This window comes from Saprolegnia parasitica (assembly GCF_000151545.1).
Source record: "Saprolegnia parasitica CBS 223.65 unplaced genomic scaffold supercont2.164, whole genome shotgun sequence".
Taxonomy (NCBI): Eukaryota; Oomycota; class Saprolegniomycetes; order Saprolegniales; family Saprolegniaceae; genus Saprolegnia; species Saprolegnia parasitica.
Genome location: NW_012156558.1, coordinates 17,503 through 33,049, shown reverse-complemented (window position 1 = coordinate 33,049; position 15,547 = coordinate 17,503). Strand labels below are relative to the sequence as shown.

At 56.6% G+C, this 15,547-nt stretch overlaps 7 protein-coding genes across 7 annotated transcripts; 4 read left to right on the top strand and 3 right to left on the bottom strand.

Annotated features, from left to right (window-relative positions):
- Window positions 1–464: 464 nt before the first annotated feature.
- SPRG_15496 (hypothetical protein) lies at window positions 465–901 on the top strand (the record flags this gene model as incomplete). Its single annotated transcript, XM_012354493.1, has 1 exon — window positions 465–901. One exon carries the CDS (start codon window positions 465–467, stop codon window positions 861–863), a length of 399 nt encoding a protein of 132 aa, XP_012209883.1. The 3' UTR covers window positions 864–901.
- Window positions 902–1,755: 854 nt separating this feature from the next.
- SPRG_15495 (hypothetical protein) lies at window positions 1,756–2,292 on the top strand. The gene has a single exon (XM_012354492.1). It carries the CDS (start codon window positions 1,799–1,801, stop codon window positions 2,180–2,182), a length of 384 nt encoding a protein of 127 aa, XP_012209882.1. The 5' UTR covers window positions 1,756–1,798; the 3' UTR covers window positions 2,183–2,292.
- Window positions 2,293–4,197: 1,905 nt separating this feature from the next.
- On the top strand, window positions 4,198–4,547 carry SPRG_15494 (hypothetical protein; the record flags this gene model as incomplete). The annotated part of the gene is made up of 2 exons (XM_012354491.1): window positions 4,198–4,516; window positions 4,540–4,547. 2 exons carry the CDS (start codon window positions 4,198–4,200, stop codon window positions 4,545–4,547), a joined length of 327 nt encoding a protein of 108 aa, XP_012209881.1.
- A 311-nt stretch (window positions 4,548–4,858) lies between these two features.
- On the bottom strand, window positions 4,859–6,708 carry SPRG_15493 (TKL protein kinase; the record flags this gene model as incomplete). Its single annotated transcript, XM_012354490.1, has 5 exons — window positions 4,859–5,516; window positions 5,561–6,116; window positions 6,168–6,238; window positions 6,294–6,592; window positions 6,643–6,708. 5 exons carry the CDS (start codon window positions 6,706–6,708, stop codon window positions 4,859–4,861), a joined length of 1,650 nt encoding a protein of 549 aa, XP_012209880.1.
- A 1,038-nt stretch (window positions 6,709–7,746) lies between these two features.
- Window positions 7,747–8,403, top strand: SPRG_15492 (hypothetical protein; the record flags this gene model as incomplete). Its single annotated transcript, XM_012354489.1, has 1 exon — window positions 7,747–8,403. One exon carries the CDS (start codon window positions 7,747–7,749, stop codon window positions 8,401–8,403), a length of 657 nt encoding a protein of 218 aa, XP_012209879.1.
- A 155-nt stretch (window positions 8,404–8,558) lies between these two features.
- Window positions 8,559–13,737, bottom strand: SPRG_15491 (hypothetical protein; the record flags this gene model as incomplete). Its single annotated transcript, XM_012354488.1, has 5 exons — window positions 8,559–9,473; window positions 9,827–11,057; window positions 11,458–12,121; window positions 12,922–13,379; window positions 13,436–13,737. 5 exons carry the CDS (start codon window positions 13,735–13,737, stop codon window positions 8,559–8,561), a joined length of 3,570 nt encoding a protein of 1,189 aa, XP_012209878.1.
- A 945-nt stretch (window positions 13,738–14,682) lies between these two features.
- On the bottom strand, window positions 14,683–15,447 carry SPRG_21565 (TKL protein kinase; the record flags this gene model as incomplete). Its single annotated transcript, XM_012354487.1, has 2 exons — window positions 14,683–15,388; window positions 15,413–15,447. 2 exons carry the CDS (start codon window positions 15,445–15,447, stop codon window positions 14,683–14,685), a joined length of 741 nt encoding a protein of 246 aa, XP_012209877.1.
- Window positions 15,448–15,547: the final 100 nt, after the last annotated feature.

The window sequence follows — 15,547 nt, the reverse complement described above, 5'->3', positions numbered from 1 at the left end:
GCGAATGCGACCTCACTTATACCTGAAGCCGGCGACCGTCAGGATTCCTTGTCCAAGTTTGTGCAAAGCGTCTGGCGTCATCCCGCAGTCGCCACGGTTTTACTACGTGCTATCACCCGTTGACCTCGATCAAGTATACTGGTTGCGGACAGCACACCCGGTTGCATGTGACAGCCGACGATGCCGCTCACTGGTCAAAGCTTATAGGAGTCCAGCAGCTTCCATCTGCGTACACTATGTTTGTTGAATACAATGGTGAGATTACCAACATGTGCTGGGTGACGCGCTGCAACTTGTTGAAGTCGGCATACAAATTCCAAGTGTGGCGCGGAAATTTTGGCGCGCGTTGGAATTCTGCCGCCTTTGCATACAAATACCAAGATAATACAATTCAACGAATCCAACAGCAAGCGGCAACCAGCGACGCCGCAGCGGTCAAATCTCATTTTCCTCGCAAGCCGAGAATGAGCAACCACGCCCACCCGGTGCCGCCACCCCACCCGTTCGGATCGCCGCACCCTGCCGCGAGTGCGACTCCGTTCGCTGGCAACACCAAGTGTCGCTACGCGTACAAGGATTGCCAAAACGTCCGGTCCTCCAAGCAGAACGGCGACCTCCACACGCTCTGTGAGTTTCACCGGTCCAAGGCGAACACAATCCAGAAGCTCTATGCGCGCAAGAAGCGCCATCTGAGGCGAACGCTCAAGGCCGCCGGCATCACGCCGCCGCCGCCGCGGCCCCGCGCGCGGCGCGTGGACCCGATCCCGTACCACAACGACTCGGACAGTACGGGCGACGACGGCACGTCCAACAACGGATCGCTCACCGAAGACGACGTCGCGATTCTAAGAGAGCTCATCTGAGAGCCTTGTCTATACCTAGGAATGCAGGCAGGTAGTGGCGTCGATCTTCCTTATTTAATCATCAACGTATAGCAATGTACGAACGCGCTTCTCTCGTTGTTCGTAGCTAAGGGAGCTATTTCGATGTCGATGATGAGCTCAAGGAGCGCGTCGTCTCGTGGAGGAACTCCAGCCACTTTTGCCAAGTCGTTTGCGACTTGGTGTGACGCGAAATCGCGCATTGGATCGTTCTCTTGTGAGGGCTCTAGTCCACGCAAGGGGATTCCTTTCTCAATGCAGTACATAATCCGTGGTGATCTGAGGGTCATTGCACCGGTTGGTCGTTTTTGGCTGGTATAAAATGAAGGTTTTGCGTCCGACGACGGGGCAGCAGAAAGATTCCCTTCAACGATGTTGTTTTTAGGCGACCGTAGGTGCAAATCTGTGGCTTCTACCCGCCTAGTCTGCGATGGTCCAGCAAGCAATCAGCGCGTGGAGTAGTAGCATGCACTGCACCTCGCATGTGCCATTTCAAAATTGGTTGGGACGACGATCTGGCGACGAGACACCACCTGAGAGATCGCATGGCGCGCGCAACCTTCTCTCCGTGCAGTCGACACGGGTGTATCAAACTACAGACCGAGGAGCGTGCAGCGTCATACGTGTCAGGCTCAAGCGCCTCAGATTTTGAGTTTCAGATTCACGCTCGTGTCGCAGGCACATCCCATACGGTGTCCCATATCAACAGCGCAATGAATCGCAGTGATCGGGGCCGTACGTGCATTGCATGTACGCGTACATTCAATACACACATTTAGCTTACGAAGTCGTACACAGTACATAAACCGTACGTACACCTGAATTTGCCCTTTGTATCCGGATGCGAATTTCATTTTGAAATTCATGCAAGAGCGGAACGCCGGCATGGTCCGACATGTCATTTTCGAATTTGCACCATGTCCAGCACGTGCCGTTACTCGTACAAGGAGTGCCCGCACCCGCGCTCGACCAAGAAGGACGGCTCGCCCCACGCGCTCTGCGAGTTCCACCGCAAGAAGGCCAACGCGATCCAGCGCACGTATGCGTCGCGGCGCCGGCGCGAGATTCGCGCGTTCAAGCAGCGCCAGAACGCCGAGCTCGCGGAGCTCGTGGCGCTGGACCCGATCCCGTACTCGCCGACCTCCGACGTGACCATGGACGACGTCGACCTCGCGGTGCTGGACGCGTTCGTATTTGAGGACCCCATCAACATCGACGCGTGGCTGGACGAGCGCAATTTTGAGTCGTTCAGCGATACGCTCACGTGCGAAGACATTGACTCGATGTGGACCTTCCTGTGATCCAAACCTTGCTCCTCTGCGTTGATTGTTGTAATTGCTTGTCTAAGTACGCGTCTGTCTCGTTCTCGAAATCGTGTTGGCGCTACCGCTCGTTCTTGTTCAAGGGGATGTTACCGCCACCCATCATCTAGGAACCGAACGGGTGCGACACATGCGTCGACGAGGCCTCTCCGACGCACGCTTCCTACTCAAAGCTTTGGATCGGCGCTCGTTGAGGGCATCCCTCGGCCTCTCGTCGAGCAATATCATTATACTGGTCGACCATTTAATTGTACCGGTATGAACTCCTTCAACGCAGGTTAAGGAGCAACCGTACCGTACGTGAGGGGGCAGGTTTTATGCTGCGTGAACCCAACCCGCGCGTGGCGTCGACACCTTCGTTGCATTGAACGTCGCGTCGGCAGCTTCCGTGCGGTATCCGGGGCTCCTTGGCACCGGCTTGTGGTTTGGAAAGTGCATTGTGGCGGACTGGACGAGAAAATTAGGTACATGTAGCGGTGTTTCCAGAAGCACTGCAAAATGATATGCTGCGGTTTCACCAACTACGGTAACTTGCGTGTATGCCAGAAGGACAACCATCCAAACGGCACCTTTGTAAACATCAAGGGATATTTCTTTTTTCTTTGTAAACGTCGACAACGACTCGTGCAATTCTCTCCAGTTCCGACGTTGAGCAAAAGATCACCTCGATGCCTCGATGCTGGCTCGGGTATGCAGGTGGAATGACAGAAGCCGAGTGCACCCACTTTCCACTTCGCGCGACAAGAAGCACATCACAAATCCTTGACACTAGCATGGTTACTATGAAGGAGGACAGAAGCTACGGAGACGCGCGTCGAGGGCTGTCTTGCGGCCACTTCGACGCCTCGCTGTTGAATGATCGACGAGCGTATCGTCATTCGGATCCGAATCCGGTTCCGTGTCAGGTTTCGTGTGGACCGAGCAACCGATAGTGCGTGGACACTTGGGTAGCCAGTGCTGCTGACGACGTTGCGCAAGGCCCTTGTGCGTCAAACGCCGGGGCTTCTTGCAAGCGATGCCTCAAGGACGTGGCATCGGTGCTATGCTTCGTCGCCTAGGCTGCGAATTTAAATTTCAGCAGAGGACGTATCGAGGGATTGCCATTGGCCGTCCTGTCAGTAGCGCGAGCTTGGAAGAGAAACCACACTGCTGCGATCACCAATTCCTGTCAGCAACGACTCTGCGACGGGTTGTCGTGTCGAGGTGTTGCTTCGAATGCATCGCCATGATGGCGATCAAACCGAACGCAGTGGTTTTCAACCTGCAGTGAGGGGACCTTTAAGCTACATGTAATTCATTCCCTTGGCTTGTGAGCACGAGACGGAGACACGCAACAAAGCGAGCTTTCACTTCAAGTAAACATCCTTCTGGTTCTCATTGGGAGGTACAATCCCTACAATCCATTCCAGTAGATCTATTTCGACCCGACTATGTCCCTCGAAAAGCAACCAACGTCCATGACCAACGTCCATCAGCACGCGCAACACGCGTATCCGGATGCCAAGAAATAAATCAACTTGGCGATCCCCTGCACCAGCGCGCGACCCATGAATTGCCTTATGTAGTATCTTGGATGATGTGGATCCACCGTGGGGTGGCGTTGCCTTACCCGGTACTTTGGCATCCAGCGCCTCGATTGCCTCGACCATGCACAAGGAGTTATTATTGCTCGAGAGCTTTGTCGCTGCGTGGAAAGCTAGAGAAACACGCGTGTGAGCTCTGCTGCTGGACGTTGGGTAATGCAGCACCTCGCACCTCCGGCATGGATGGATGTACACACAAAAAACGTACACACAAAGCAGTACCCAATACTCCCAAGGTAGTTCATAGCTTTGATGAAACAACCCCCCGCAAAATACGCATACTGCGTCGCGACCTAATCAATCCACTCGGGCCCAGACCGGTCCGAGGTACTTTTTAAGGTAATTAGGAAACGATATCCGGATGATGCGCGCTGGTCCTGATAGCATTTCATTTCTCATTTGATCGTTCGCATGGCATCTTCTCGCCACGTGAGCTTTGGCGCGGCCATCGAGTATTTCTTCGCCGTCGGCTTCAACGGCAGCGCGCTGCCGCACGACGCTATGCCGGGCGTCGGCCTCAGCGGTCGGCCCATCGCGAGGCGCCAGACCGACCTCTCGGCAACATCAGTCGACGTCGCCCACGCGGTGCTGCGCTACTCGGCCAAGGATCGCCTTTTCTTTTTGAAGCGCGCGGGCTTCACCAAGGACGATGTGACGCAGCTGAGTCTACGCCAGCGACAGCTCCGCATGGACCTTCTGCATTCGATCGCCGACGCACAGAAAGAGGCTCGTCCCCGCAAGCGGCGCGCCGAGAGCTGTAAAGCGTCGTTGAAATATAGACGTCTTGCACTATAAATCGTTGGTCTTCATTTGTCGCGGCAAGCGGGGCTTGAACTGGCAAAGGCGTCTGATTTTGAAACGAGTTTGTCTCAATTTCGACCACGGACTCGGAACACTCGCTCATAAATCCACTGCTGAAAAGTCGTCGTGTAGGATATTGCAGAGACGCTTGTGCACGCGGTGCTCCTAATGCACTTAAAAGTGGCATATGCCGAATTCAGACGGAGGTGGTCCACCTGCGTGTCGCAAACGAAGAAGAACCCTACACCTAGTATATATTACCCCGTACATTCTAAAACGACATGGTCGCGCGCTGGAGCTCGTCTTCCAGTGCGGTGATAATCTCGTCGGGCGTCGGACGCAGCTGCGGGTCCCACGCGACGCACTGCAGCCCCATCTCTCGAAACGGGCTCTCGGACGGAAAGTGCGGCACGAGCGACTGGTCCTGGACGCGCTGCATGATCTCAAAGTCGTTGAGCGGCCGGCCTTTGGCCGTCACCTCCTTTGCGAACGGCATCACGTGCGTCTCGAGCTCGACGAAGATCATGCCGAGCGAGTAAATGTCGGCGGCCACATTGTACGAGCTGCCAGAGTAGACCTCGGGGGCCGTCCAGCGCAGCGTCCCAGCGCCCTGCGTCATGAAGACGTCGGTTTCGCGCGACCCGTTAAAGTCGGTGAGCTTGACCTGCATGTTGGAGTTGACAAGCACGTGCTTGCACTTGAGGTCGCGGTGGATGATGCCCCGGGCGTGGAGGTACTGGAGCCCGGTGACAATGTCGATGGCGTACCGGACCTTCTCGGTCCAATGCATCTCGTGCACCGGGGTACGTGCGAGGTACTGCGCGAGGTTGCCATTGTCCATAAACTCGTAGACGAGTTGGACGCTCTCCGAGACGTTCTCGGGCGAGTAAATGACGCCGTACATGGCCACAATGTTGGGGCAGTCGAGCCTACGCGCCGTAAGGATCCAAGTAGAGACCCGCGTACTACGTACTTCATGAGAATTTGGATCTCATGCACAAACTTGGCCGTCGCGTTCTCCATCGAGTGCACTTTGAGGCTCTTGACCGCCACAACCTCGTCGTCGTAGACGCCGCGCCACACCTCCTTGTCTTGGCTCTGCGCGAGCTGCTCCGTGAGTGTGAGCTGCGCTCCGTCGAGGCGCCAGAGCTCGAGTTCCTCCAAAAGGTCGGCGTCGGCTTTGGCCGCGACGACGAGGAAGCTGCTGTTCTCGTTGCTGTAGATCGTATCAAAAGCCGGCATGTACGCGTCAAAGCCATCCTCAATGTCGCACGACTGCTCTGTCACGCGGGCCGAGAACGTGCCACTTGGCGGCGGCGGCGGCTTGGCGGGTTCGTGCGAGTAGTAGCCCGCCGACTCTTGAGCTTTCGCCTCCATCTGGTGGAGCGACTTGTGCGTCTCGGCCCACATGAGCGAGTCGAGTTGCTCCTTGTGCTTCTTGCGTCGGCGCAGGACAAAAAACGCAATCGCGCCGACGCAGACGAGCGCGCCGACCGCCAAGACGAGGTAGCCCACCGTGCTCATCACACCTACGTTACGTTGGGTGAGCCCTTGCGTGAGGTGGACGAATCGGGTGGTACCGCTCGAGTTGGAGGCGGCGTCGGCCGGCTGCAGCACGGTCGTGGTCGTGGGTCGTGGCGCCTCGGTCGTGCTGCCGTTGGATGACGGCTCGACGTCCCGCGACGCCGGTTTCTGTGGTCGCCAACGTCGCCGATGGCGTGGCGGGCGCCTTGGACGGCAGCGCTGTCGTCGGACGCGGCGCTAGTCGTTTGTTCTGCGCCAGCGCCGTTGGTGCCAGTGTCGTCGGCGCATTCGTCACTGGCGCGTCGGTCACGGGACTCAAGACGAGGCGAACCTTGTAGCACCAATGGCTCGGGTCGTCGTAGCCTGTGATGCCGTACAGTGTCTTGTGCATCGCGCCGCAAGTGAGCGCGTCGCTGGGCGAGCTATCGCACTTGCTCGAGGTCTTGACCCAGTTGCAGCTGCGGCCGTCGAGCGAGCCGCACTCGACGTCGCCGTCGCCATTGAGGCGGAAGCATCGATCGCGCCATTGACGCGCATGCACGACCAGTCGGCGGCCGCCGGCGCGACGGCCAGGACCAGGAGGAGGAGGAGCCGCATCGCTGCGTCTGGGATTATGTGCCCCGACGTGGCGGCACCTGCTTTGGCGCTGGCTCTCGGCGCGCCGAAACCACGTGGCAGAGCAATGGACCATGCAAACCACGGAGGGCCTTGCACTTTCTATTCCAAAGGTGTTTCGTCGGAATGTCATTTTATCATAACTGTCTCTTTTGGCACCCGGCTCGGCAACCAGGAAGTCGGAATACGAACGCCCTCTCGAATGCAATATGGACCACGTCAACTGTCTCTCTCTTGTACGTTTCCCGGTCGGCGTTGTACAACCTACATGTATTTACTTGTACGACGAGACGCACAGTCGATGGCCCCTCATCCTGCGCTGTTGGCGATCGTCTGTACTGTTTCAAGCGGCGCCACAGTGGTCAGTTCGAGCCGCCGCAGAAAAAACGCAGGTTCGAAGGCATGGAAGAGGTCATCGTCAGACCTCAAGTTGCGTGATATCGATTGTAGCATGTTGCGTAATCGGTCGACGTTGCAAGCGTCTAAACTGGGCACGCCGCAACTTTGCTGAATGAGACAGTTTCGGTAATGCTGTTGATGACCGAGCAAGCCACCTCCATCGACTTGGCTCTTCCTCTTCATATTGCCCTTGGAGCGCGAAGGAATTGCGGTATCGATCCTGAATGTCGTGAATAGCAACAACAAGCACAGGGATTTCCTCCTGGGTTGCGTGCCAACCATAAGTTGGCTCAAGTTCCAAAAGGTTGCGCTACTCGGTTACGGGCGGTGACTGGTCGAGGCTGCCGTTGGGCGGAGGCGTGCGTTCTCTGCTCTGCCTCGTCGGACTCGACACGGTCATCAACAACTGGGCCATCAACAACTTTGTGGGCAACGGCTATCAGTTTTTGACACCCCTCGCAACCGCGTCGGGCACATCGGACCTCCTCCGGCAATACTCGTTTGCGAGAGGCGCGAGTCTCTCCAAGGTCGCCCAGTGGATGTTCAACTACACAGTGACGCAGCTCAAACGCCAACGTCTTCTTGCTCTCGGCCGCGACATTCAATGGCGAAAGCCGCGTCATGGGACTTCTCAATCTGCGCAACGTCACGTCTCTCTACCTCTCTGCAGTCTTGCTCTTTTACGTCCCACCGTTCATCGAGTACAACAACGCGGTGCGAGTCGACTTGAAGAACTCGGTCGAGCCGCTCGATGGGACCATCGTCGACTTGCTCGAGAGCTGGTACGTCCGGGGCACAGGGGCCATCACGGGCGGGCTCCTCCTCAACATTCTGCTCGTGCTCGCCTTCGACCAGATTGTGCACCGCCGCTTTTGGCGGCGCATGGCCAACAACAGCCTCGCGCGCCAAGCCATGCTCAACAGCACATCGATCCTCATGGACTTTGTCTCGGACGTCGATGCGAACGGCGCCGTCCTTGTCTGCAAGGCGCGTCGCCTTTTGACGCTGCAGTGGTACTTTCTATCGCAATTACAGACGTTTGGACTGCCAGAGAAGGACCTTGTGCGCGCCAAGAAGCTCGCCCAGCAGCGCCGAGTGCCGTCTGTTCAATCAACGACAACAACGTCGACAGCCGTCGATGCGTCGCCAGACATGCTCTGCACAATCGCCCAGGACAGTGGCCACCATCTACACCTTCTCGACGACCAATTTGTCGACATGACCAATCTCGTCCTGAATATCAAAGTGCTTAAAGACACGTCCATTACCATTCACTGAGACCACAAAACATCAAAACCAAAAATTAAAAATAAACGTATCAAATTAGCAACATGGTGGAAATCAAATAGACGAACTTAAAACATAGCTTTCCCAGCACGCTGCAGCCACCCTGGCTACGTCAACTGCAACTCGCGCGTTGGCCCGTAGACTCCTCATTTTCGTAGCGGTAAAGCATAGCCAAAACGACGGTCGACGAGGTCAATATTTTCGCACGTGCGCACGCGAAGATCGCTCGCGACGTCGATCGTATGGACGCACCACGTCTTGACGTCAAAGACAAGCCACTGATTTTGATACCGGACACTCAACAACCCGTTCAGAACCGCCGACGCGCGGTCGAGATGGTAGACACCGCCAAGAAACCAATCGTGGTGCTCAAAGAGGTACTTGGCACCACCGCAGAGCAGCATCGACGAGCTCAGTCGCTTTGGACCACTCTTGGAGAGGCAGCGCACCAGACCAAAGCAGACACCGTTGCAGACCAGCACGGTCCCCACCAGCGTCAGAAGTCGCTCCAACGACCCAATCACGACACTTCCAGCGACGCACACTACTTGGTAGTCGAGCGTAGCCATCTCACAGGTTGGAGACACAATGATCGTGGCCTGGACCGGCGCCAGAGTTGCCAGAAGCGCCGAGATGAGCCACATGACCAGACTGTTGATCGTCGCGTAGGCGATCGTGTGGTCTTGCGTCCAGACGAGCGAAATGTCGTTGACGATACCGACGAGCCACGTGACTTCATTCGCCGCGAGACACGTCGTCCAGAGCGGGATAGGCGTCGTGACAAAGTAGCTCAAGACACCGTCGGATTGCAGCTCAATGGAAGCGGTCGAGAGAAGACAGAGAGCTGTGATGCTCCGTACCGCGACCAGAGGTCGACCGACCCAGACAATGCCGCCGACGCGACTCATTTCAAACATGTTGAGACCCTCGACGTGGCCCCGGGCCAGAAGAATGTGCACAAACGTCACGGCTGCGAGCATGATCATGACGTAGGTGACGTATCGGACGGCTTGGAGAGCGTAGAGAGCAAAGACAGTCGGTAGCTGCGCCAAGTCGACGGGCTGAGTTATCTGTTTTAAGGATGCACCCATAAAGGTTAGGGTATGGAGGTCGCCTTGAACGAGATGACTTCGCGGTTGCCAATCGCCCAATCAAAAAGGAAGAGCCATGCGAAGAAGTCAAAGCTTGGGTCTGATGGATTCAGAAGAGGCGTGTGGAAGAGCTCAATCGGTGCAGTCTTATTGACCATACCAAACTGAACCCACTCGATATGTAGGGCGTGAATAGCGGTGTAGAGTGAATGCCGCCAGTTGGGCAGCGCTGCAAGGTAAGGAAGAAATGCCAGTCCTGCACGGATTTTGGTATCACAATTGTCTCGGTTTTCGAGGTTTTCAAGAAGACAAATCGACGTGACGTTGGTCGCCACACCGATACCGGCAAGTAGCACGCCAAAGAGAATGTGGTCGCGCGACGGTACAAAGCCAAGCGCAGGATACGAGGTAGCGCAGTCTCTGTTAAAGGCGTCTGCAGCGAGGATCCAATAGAACTTTGCGGCGTACGCGGTCGGCTGGTCGGGACACAAGACAGAGCCACTCACAGTGTAGATGGTCTCCGTCCACTGAGTCGGCGCTGGAAACGTGTAAAACTTGTCGGAAATGCCCAGGTACGACGTCGCATTGAGCTTCCTCGCGCCCGCCACCGCAGTGTCCAAAGCAGCTATAGCGTCTTGCAGGACCGATGGCACGCTGATATAGACCGTGTCGATCGATCCAAACGGCCCGAGGTACGACGACAAGACCACATAGTTGGCACTCCACGGCAGCACTGGTAGCACCTTTGCAGTCACCAGTATCTCTTGGAGCGATGCATTTTGATAGGCGAATCGACTACTGGGGCGCAAAAGACTCTGACCACCGATGGTCGAAGTGTTCTCGAGTAGACTGCCGAGGTCGTTGGCGAGAGACCAGTACATTTTGAACGACGTCTGGCTCGTGAAGCGAGCGTAGGTGGCCGTCGACTGCAGCGCGAAGGGATAAGAGGCGCCGTATGCGTTGACAATGGTGTACGAGGTTGTCAAGCCAATCGACTTGTAGTTTTGCCACTGCAGTGTATAGGACGTGACGCCTTTCCGAGTCCACACCGCCGCTTCGTCGTCGATCGGGAGGTACGGCGGCGTAAACGTCGCTAAAAGAGCTTGGCCGGCCGTCGACTGGCGCAGCTCGGACCCAAACCCAATCTCAAATTCTTCGCCCCAATACAGTGTCAGGTTCACGTTTCTAAGCAGCGAGGCCAGAAAGACAGCGCCGTTATGGACCATCGCCTTGCATCGCTCTTGGCGCGTGACCGAGTTGGCCATTTCCCACTTTTGATCAAAATCGAGGTAGCAGTACTGTGTAAAGACCCACGGGCCATCACACTCATCCAAGGTACGAAGACCCGAGATCGCATCGGAGAGAGCGGTTAGAGTCGAGTACTGAACCCTCGCGCCTTGCTGGATGGGAAAGGCGACGGAGGCTTGTGATAGGTTGAAGAAACCAAGAGCGTTGATATGCTGGTTGTTGGTAAGAGCTATCACCGACCCTTTGAGAAACGAGCGCTCGTTGAAATAGTTGGCGAGAACGAGATGCGCCCCCGTCATGTTGAAGCTAGGCCAAATGAGGTCGTTCATCAAATGGGGTTGCGCAAGGCCGAGGTACGAGATACTGCTGTAGATCGCCGTGATGACGTATACCGTACCAAGCGACTCCGACCCGCGACCCCCAGCGTTTCCGTATCATTGACGGATCGGGCTCCATGGGCATCACCATCGCTGCCGTCGGAGACACGAAGAGGAGGCGCCAGAGCTTGAGGTCAAAGATGGCGGACCCTCCAAGAGAAATCAGACCAGAGGCGAGTCGGCCAACTGAATCCAACTCCGAGTGTCGGTCCAAAAAGGCTTGCCCAACGACCGACAGCATCGAACTTGCGTGGAATCTCTTGGTCTCCCGCAAAGTTGCGCGTGATGTGATGCAATCCAAGAGCCAGAGGCATGGGATAAACACGCACTGGAGCAGTCCAATGACTCGCAGCCGCGATAGCTGCCCCATCTGCAGCGTGACACTGTTGCATCGGACGTTGTAGTAGATGCCGCTAATGGTACACTTGCGATCGATGGTCGCTGTCACATTGACGGGCCAGCCAACGTCAATGATCACAAGCGCCAGCCATGTCAGTGATGTGCCCAGAAGCCCAATCGACCGGGCGCGGTGGCTCTGCAGGGGTAAGAGCAACTCGTGGACGACGTACCCAATCCACGTCGCTTCCCACGCCAAGAAGCACGTCTCGAGAAGCGGGCAGGTCGAGAGCTCCAGATGCGCATAAGTGTTGTGCACGCGATCGAGCCCAATGAGTGCCGAGCTGAGCAACACCAGTGCGCTGGCGCCGCGAAGCAAAAGCAGCGGACGCCCGAGCCACGTGGAGCCAGCGATACGGTTGAAGACAAAGAAGTTGTTGCCCGAGACAGCGCCGTGCGACACTGCCGAAACGATTAGGGTTGCGACGGCGACAGCGCCAAGCACGAGACTCGAGTACGCAACAATGTAGTAGACACCGGCCGAGGCGTGGCTGAGACTGCTGCTGCTGCTAGAGGTACTCGGCGTCGAATCGTAGGCGTCCGAGATCAAGACCAGCGTTCCGTTGTCGCCCTCAAACGAGACGACTTCACGAACGCCTGCGACCCAGTCCAAGAGTAGAACCCAGCCAAAGAACGCGAATGGTGACGGGTCGAGCAGCGGTTGTCGTAGCAGCGAATAGTTGGTTTCACTGACATCCGAGGCAACTTGCACAAGGCTGACATCAAGAGCTGCGATGGCTGCGATGGCATCGCGCACCAGCGTTTGATTGAGAGCGCGTAGGCCAAGTGTCTGCGCTTGATGTAGGAACGGCTCGCACTCATCCGAGGCAGCAAGTGCGCAAATGGCCTCGACCGAATCGTTGACAAGCGATAGAGCCGACACCATGGTAAGTGGGGGTACGGACACTGTCCAGAGGCTCCGAGTGATGCACATGTCGGCCATCGTGAATGGCGGATGAACAAATGTTTGCGGAGTCCGTAGATGCACAAGAGACTGCCACCCCAAAAGACATGTTGTCCACTCTTCCACGCTAGTGGTGTCGGTGTCACCGAGAGCGATCGAAGAGTTGCGTAGGTGGCCGCCGACGAGCTGTCGAGATCTCTGTAAAACGCAGCATAGAGAGCTTTCGTGAGCGAGACAAGAGCTACCGGTGGAGGCACAACAAACAAATCGATCGAGAGAAATGGACCGAGAGCCACACGAACCAAGCCTAATTGGGTGGCGTCAAAGTATAAATGAGCGTACGAATAGGCCTCGAATGGTCGTGGCGGCATCCCAAAGCAGGTCGTATTAAGATGGTGATTGGGTGTGTCGCGAATGAGACTCAAGTTGCACATCGCGGTCGTGGACATATCCATGGCCAGCGGCCGACTAAAGGCGTTGGACGACTCTGGACCTTGGCGGGGCTCGGTGCTCTTGAGTGTCACAGATGTCGGTATGCCGAGGGCGTTGACAAGCGTCGCTGTCTCGACGAGACCTGGGTGGTGCCCATTCTGGTACTGGAAACGGAAGCCAGTGACGCCAAACGACTGCCAGTGCGCGACTTCATCTGCCACCGTAGTCTTCGCAGTCGCGACGCTTTGCAGCCATCGGACGCCTCTCACCGATGCCTCGAGACCACTCACGATGGCAAACCAAAAGTTGGAGTTGGGACCGCCATACGTAGCAATGTAGGCGTCCCAATCGATATTGCGAAAGATGGCCTCGAGGTACACGGCGCCGTTGGTAGCATACTGCTGCTGGCAGCGCTCTTGCCGTCGCTCGGTGTGGGCGAGCTCGAACGCTTTGTCCAAGTCGACCCAGCAGTACTGCGTCGGGAGCCACTCAATCATGTCCAGAGACATGTTGCGCAGACTCGTGATGGCAAACTCGAGGGATCGGAGCTTGGTCGTGAGCAGCGCATTGCGTACGTCGGGTGTGCGATCGCGGTTGTCAGCAGGCTGTCGTAGCGCGCCTCGAGCATCACCGCGCTCAAGTCGGCAGAGGAAGCATCATGCGTTGTCTCCAGCAGCTGGTTGAGGGCGTCGACGAGGAAGGTTTGGTACCCGGACGCGTTGTAGTTTGACCAGAGGAGATCGTTGGCGAGCCTCGGTTGCACGAGGAGAAGGTAGTAGATACTACCTGCGAGCGTTGCACAGAGCCAGAGTGCCCCTGCGAGGCGCCACCGACGTGGCGACAGATCGAAAAGCCCCGTCGTCGGCTGGATGCGCATATTGCCCTTTGCTGCACTGGACAATATGAACAGCGACGGCTCAGGTACTAGGATCGGTTTCATATCTTTTGAAACCCGATCCAGTGATTTGACGCCCTAAAAGCGATTCAAGGTAGCGTGCCTGAACCGTCGCCCGCACGACTCGTTTCCACGTGGCATCGAGGCGATGTCAAAGCCGATGCTTTGTTTTACGCTCCTCGTCCCTGGGTTTTGTGACGTACACGAGGACCGGTTGTGGCGTGAGGGGCCACTTGGATTTTTACCTCGCCGGTCACCAGAAGGAGGCGATAAAAACACTCGACTCCTCTGATAACAACGGGGCCGCCGACGTGTGGTGCTCTGGCATCGCCCCTTGTATCGGGTAGTGTAGTTCTAGTAGCTCCCAGCTCTGTTACGGTGTCGCTCGTTGGCAGACGACATTGTGGACCGCCACGTCATCCATGTTGCGTGTGACTAGCTTTATTCGGTAGGGAGTCGAAACAAGATCTTTAGTCCAAGTAACGGACCGACCTTTCGGTGCCGGAAGAACCATTTTCCGATTTGCAAGCTTCCTCGCAAGAAACGGGTCTGCCGACTTTGACATCGCCCCTTGTATCGGGTAGTGTAGTACTATTAAGAGTAGCTCCCAGCTTAAGTCCAGTGTCTGTGCATCAGATCCTGATTCGTCGAAATGGCAAAGGTTGCAAACTCCAGTTGACAAAGCGTTGGCGGCCAAGTCGCCCATGTCCCTCTGCAGCAACGGTGCAGCATGCGTGCGTCGATGGACCAAGGTATTGACAGTAGAGTGTATAAATCTCGTCCTCCATGTCGACTAAAACCACTCAATATCAAGGTATGAAGGTATCAAACTGATATTGTATCCAATTGGCCTAATCGCACAATTCCAAAATAAAAAAGCATGAGAGCACCAGGCTAACTGGGCAACACAACACTACTAGTATATCGCTAACACTGTCGCAGTGCGTCCCGCAGGTACCGAACGATGTCCTTGGCCTTGGGGCGCGCCGCCGGATCGAACGCGATGCACTGGATCGCGAGGTTGTAGACGACGTCGGGGCAGCTCGTGCTGAAGCTGGGCTCGACGCCGCCGCTCATGACGCGCTCCATGAGCACGCCGTCCGAAACATTAACAAGCTGCTGCGCGGCCGGCCGGTCGCGCAAGAGCACAAAGTCGCGCAGCGATTGGAGCGGCTGCTGGAGGTCATAGTACGGCACGTGGTGCGTATCCAACTCGGAGAGGATCATGCCGAACGAGTAGACGTCGGCGGCAACCCCATAGCGCTTGCCTTCCAAGACTTCGGGGGCGGTCCAGCGGTAGCTGCCGACACCCATGGTCATCGTAGCGGTTGTGGCTTGGCGCGCGACGCCAAAGTCCGAGACTTTTGCCTGCATTGCGTGGTTGAAGAGAACGTTGCGGGACTTGAGGTCGCGGTGGACGATGCCAGCCATGTGCAGCGCCAAGAGGCCTTTCGCAATGTCTTTGGCAACCGCAATCTTTTGCGGCCACGGAAAGAGCAGCGTTGCGTTGGATCGCGTCGCCTCCAAATGGTGCTGCAGGTCGCCCTTGTCCATGTACTCGAGGACGAGCTCGACGTCGAGAAGACGCACGTAGCTAATGCCAACCACGCGCACCACGTACGGGCTCTGCACGCTATGACACAAGAGGCGATAAGACATTTGGAAGAAACCGCGCGATGTATACCGCGTCATGAGCAGGATCTCGTCGAGGAAGGCTTGGATGATGGGCGCCGTGCGCTCCGAGGCGAGCGGCGTCTTGATCGCGACGAGCTGGTCGCGGTACCGGCCGACG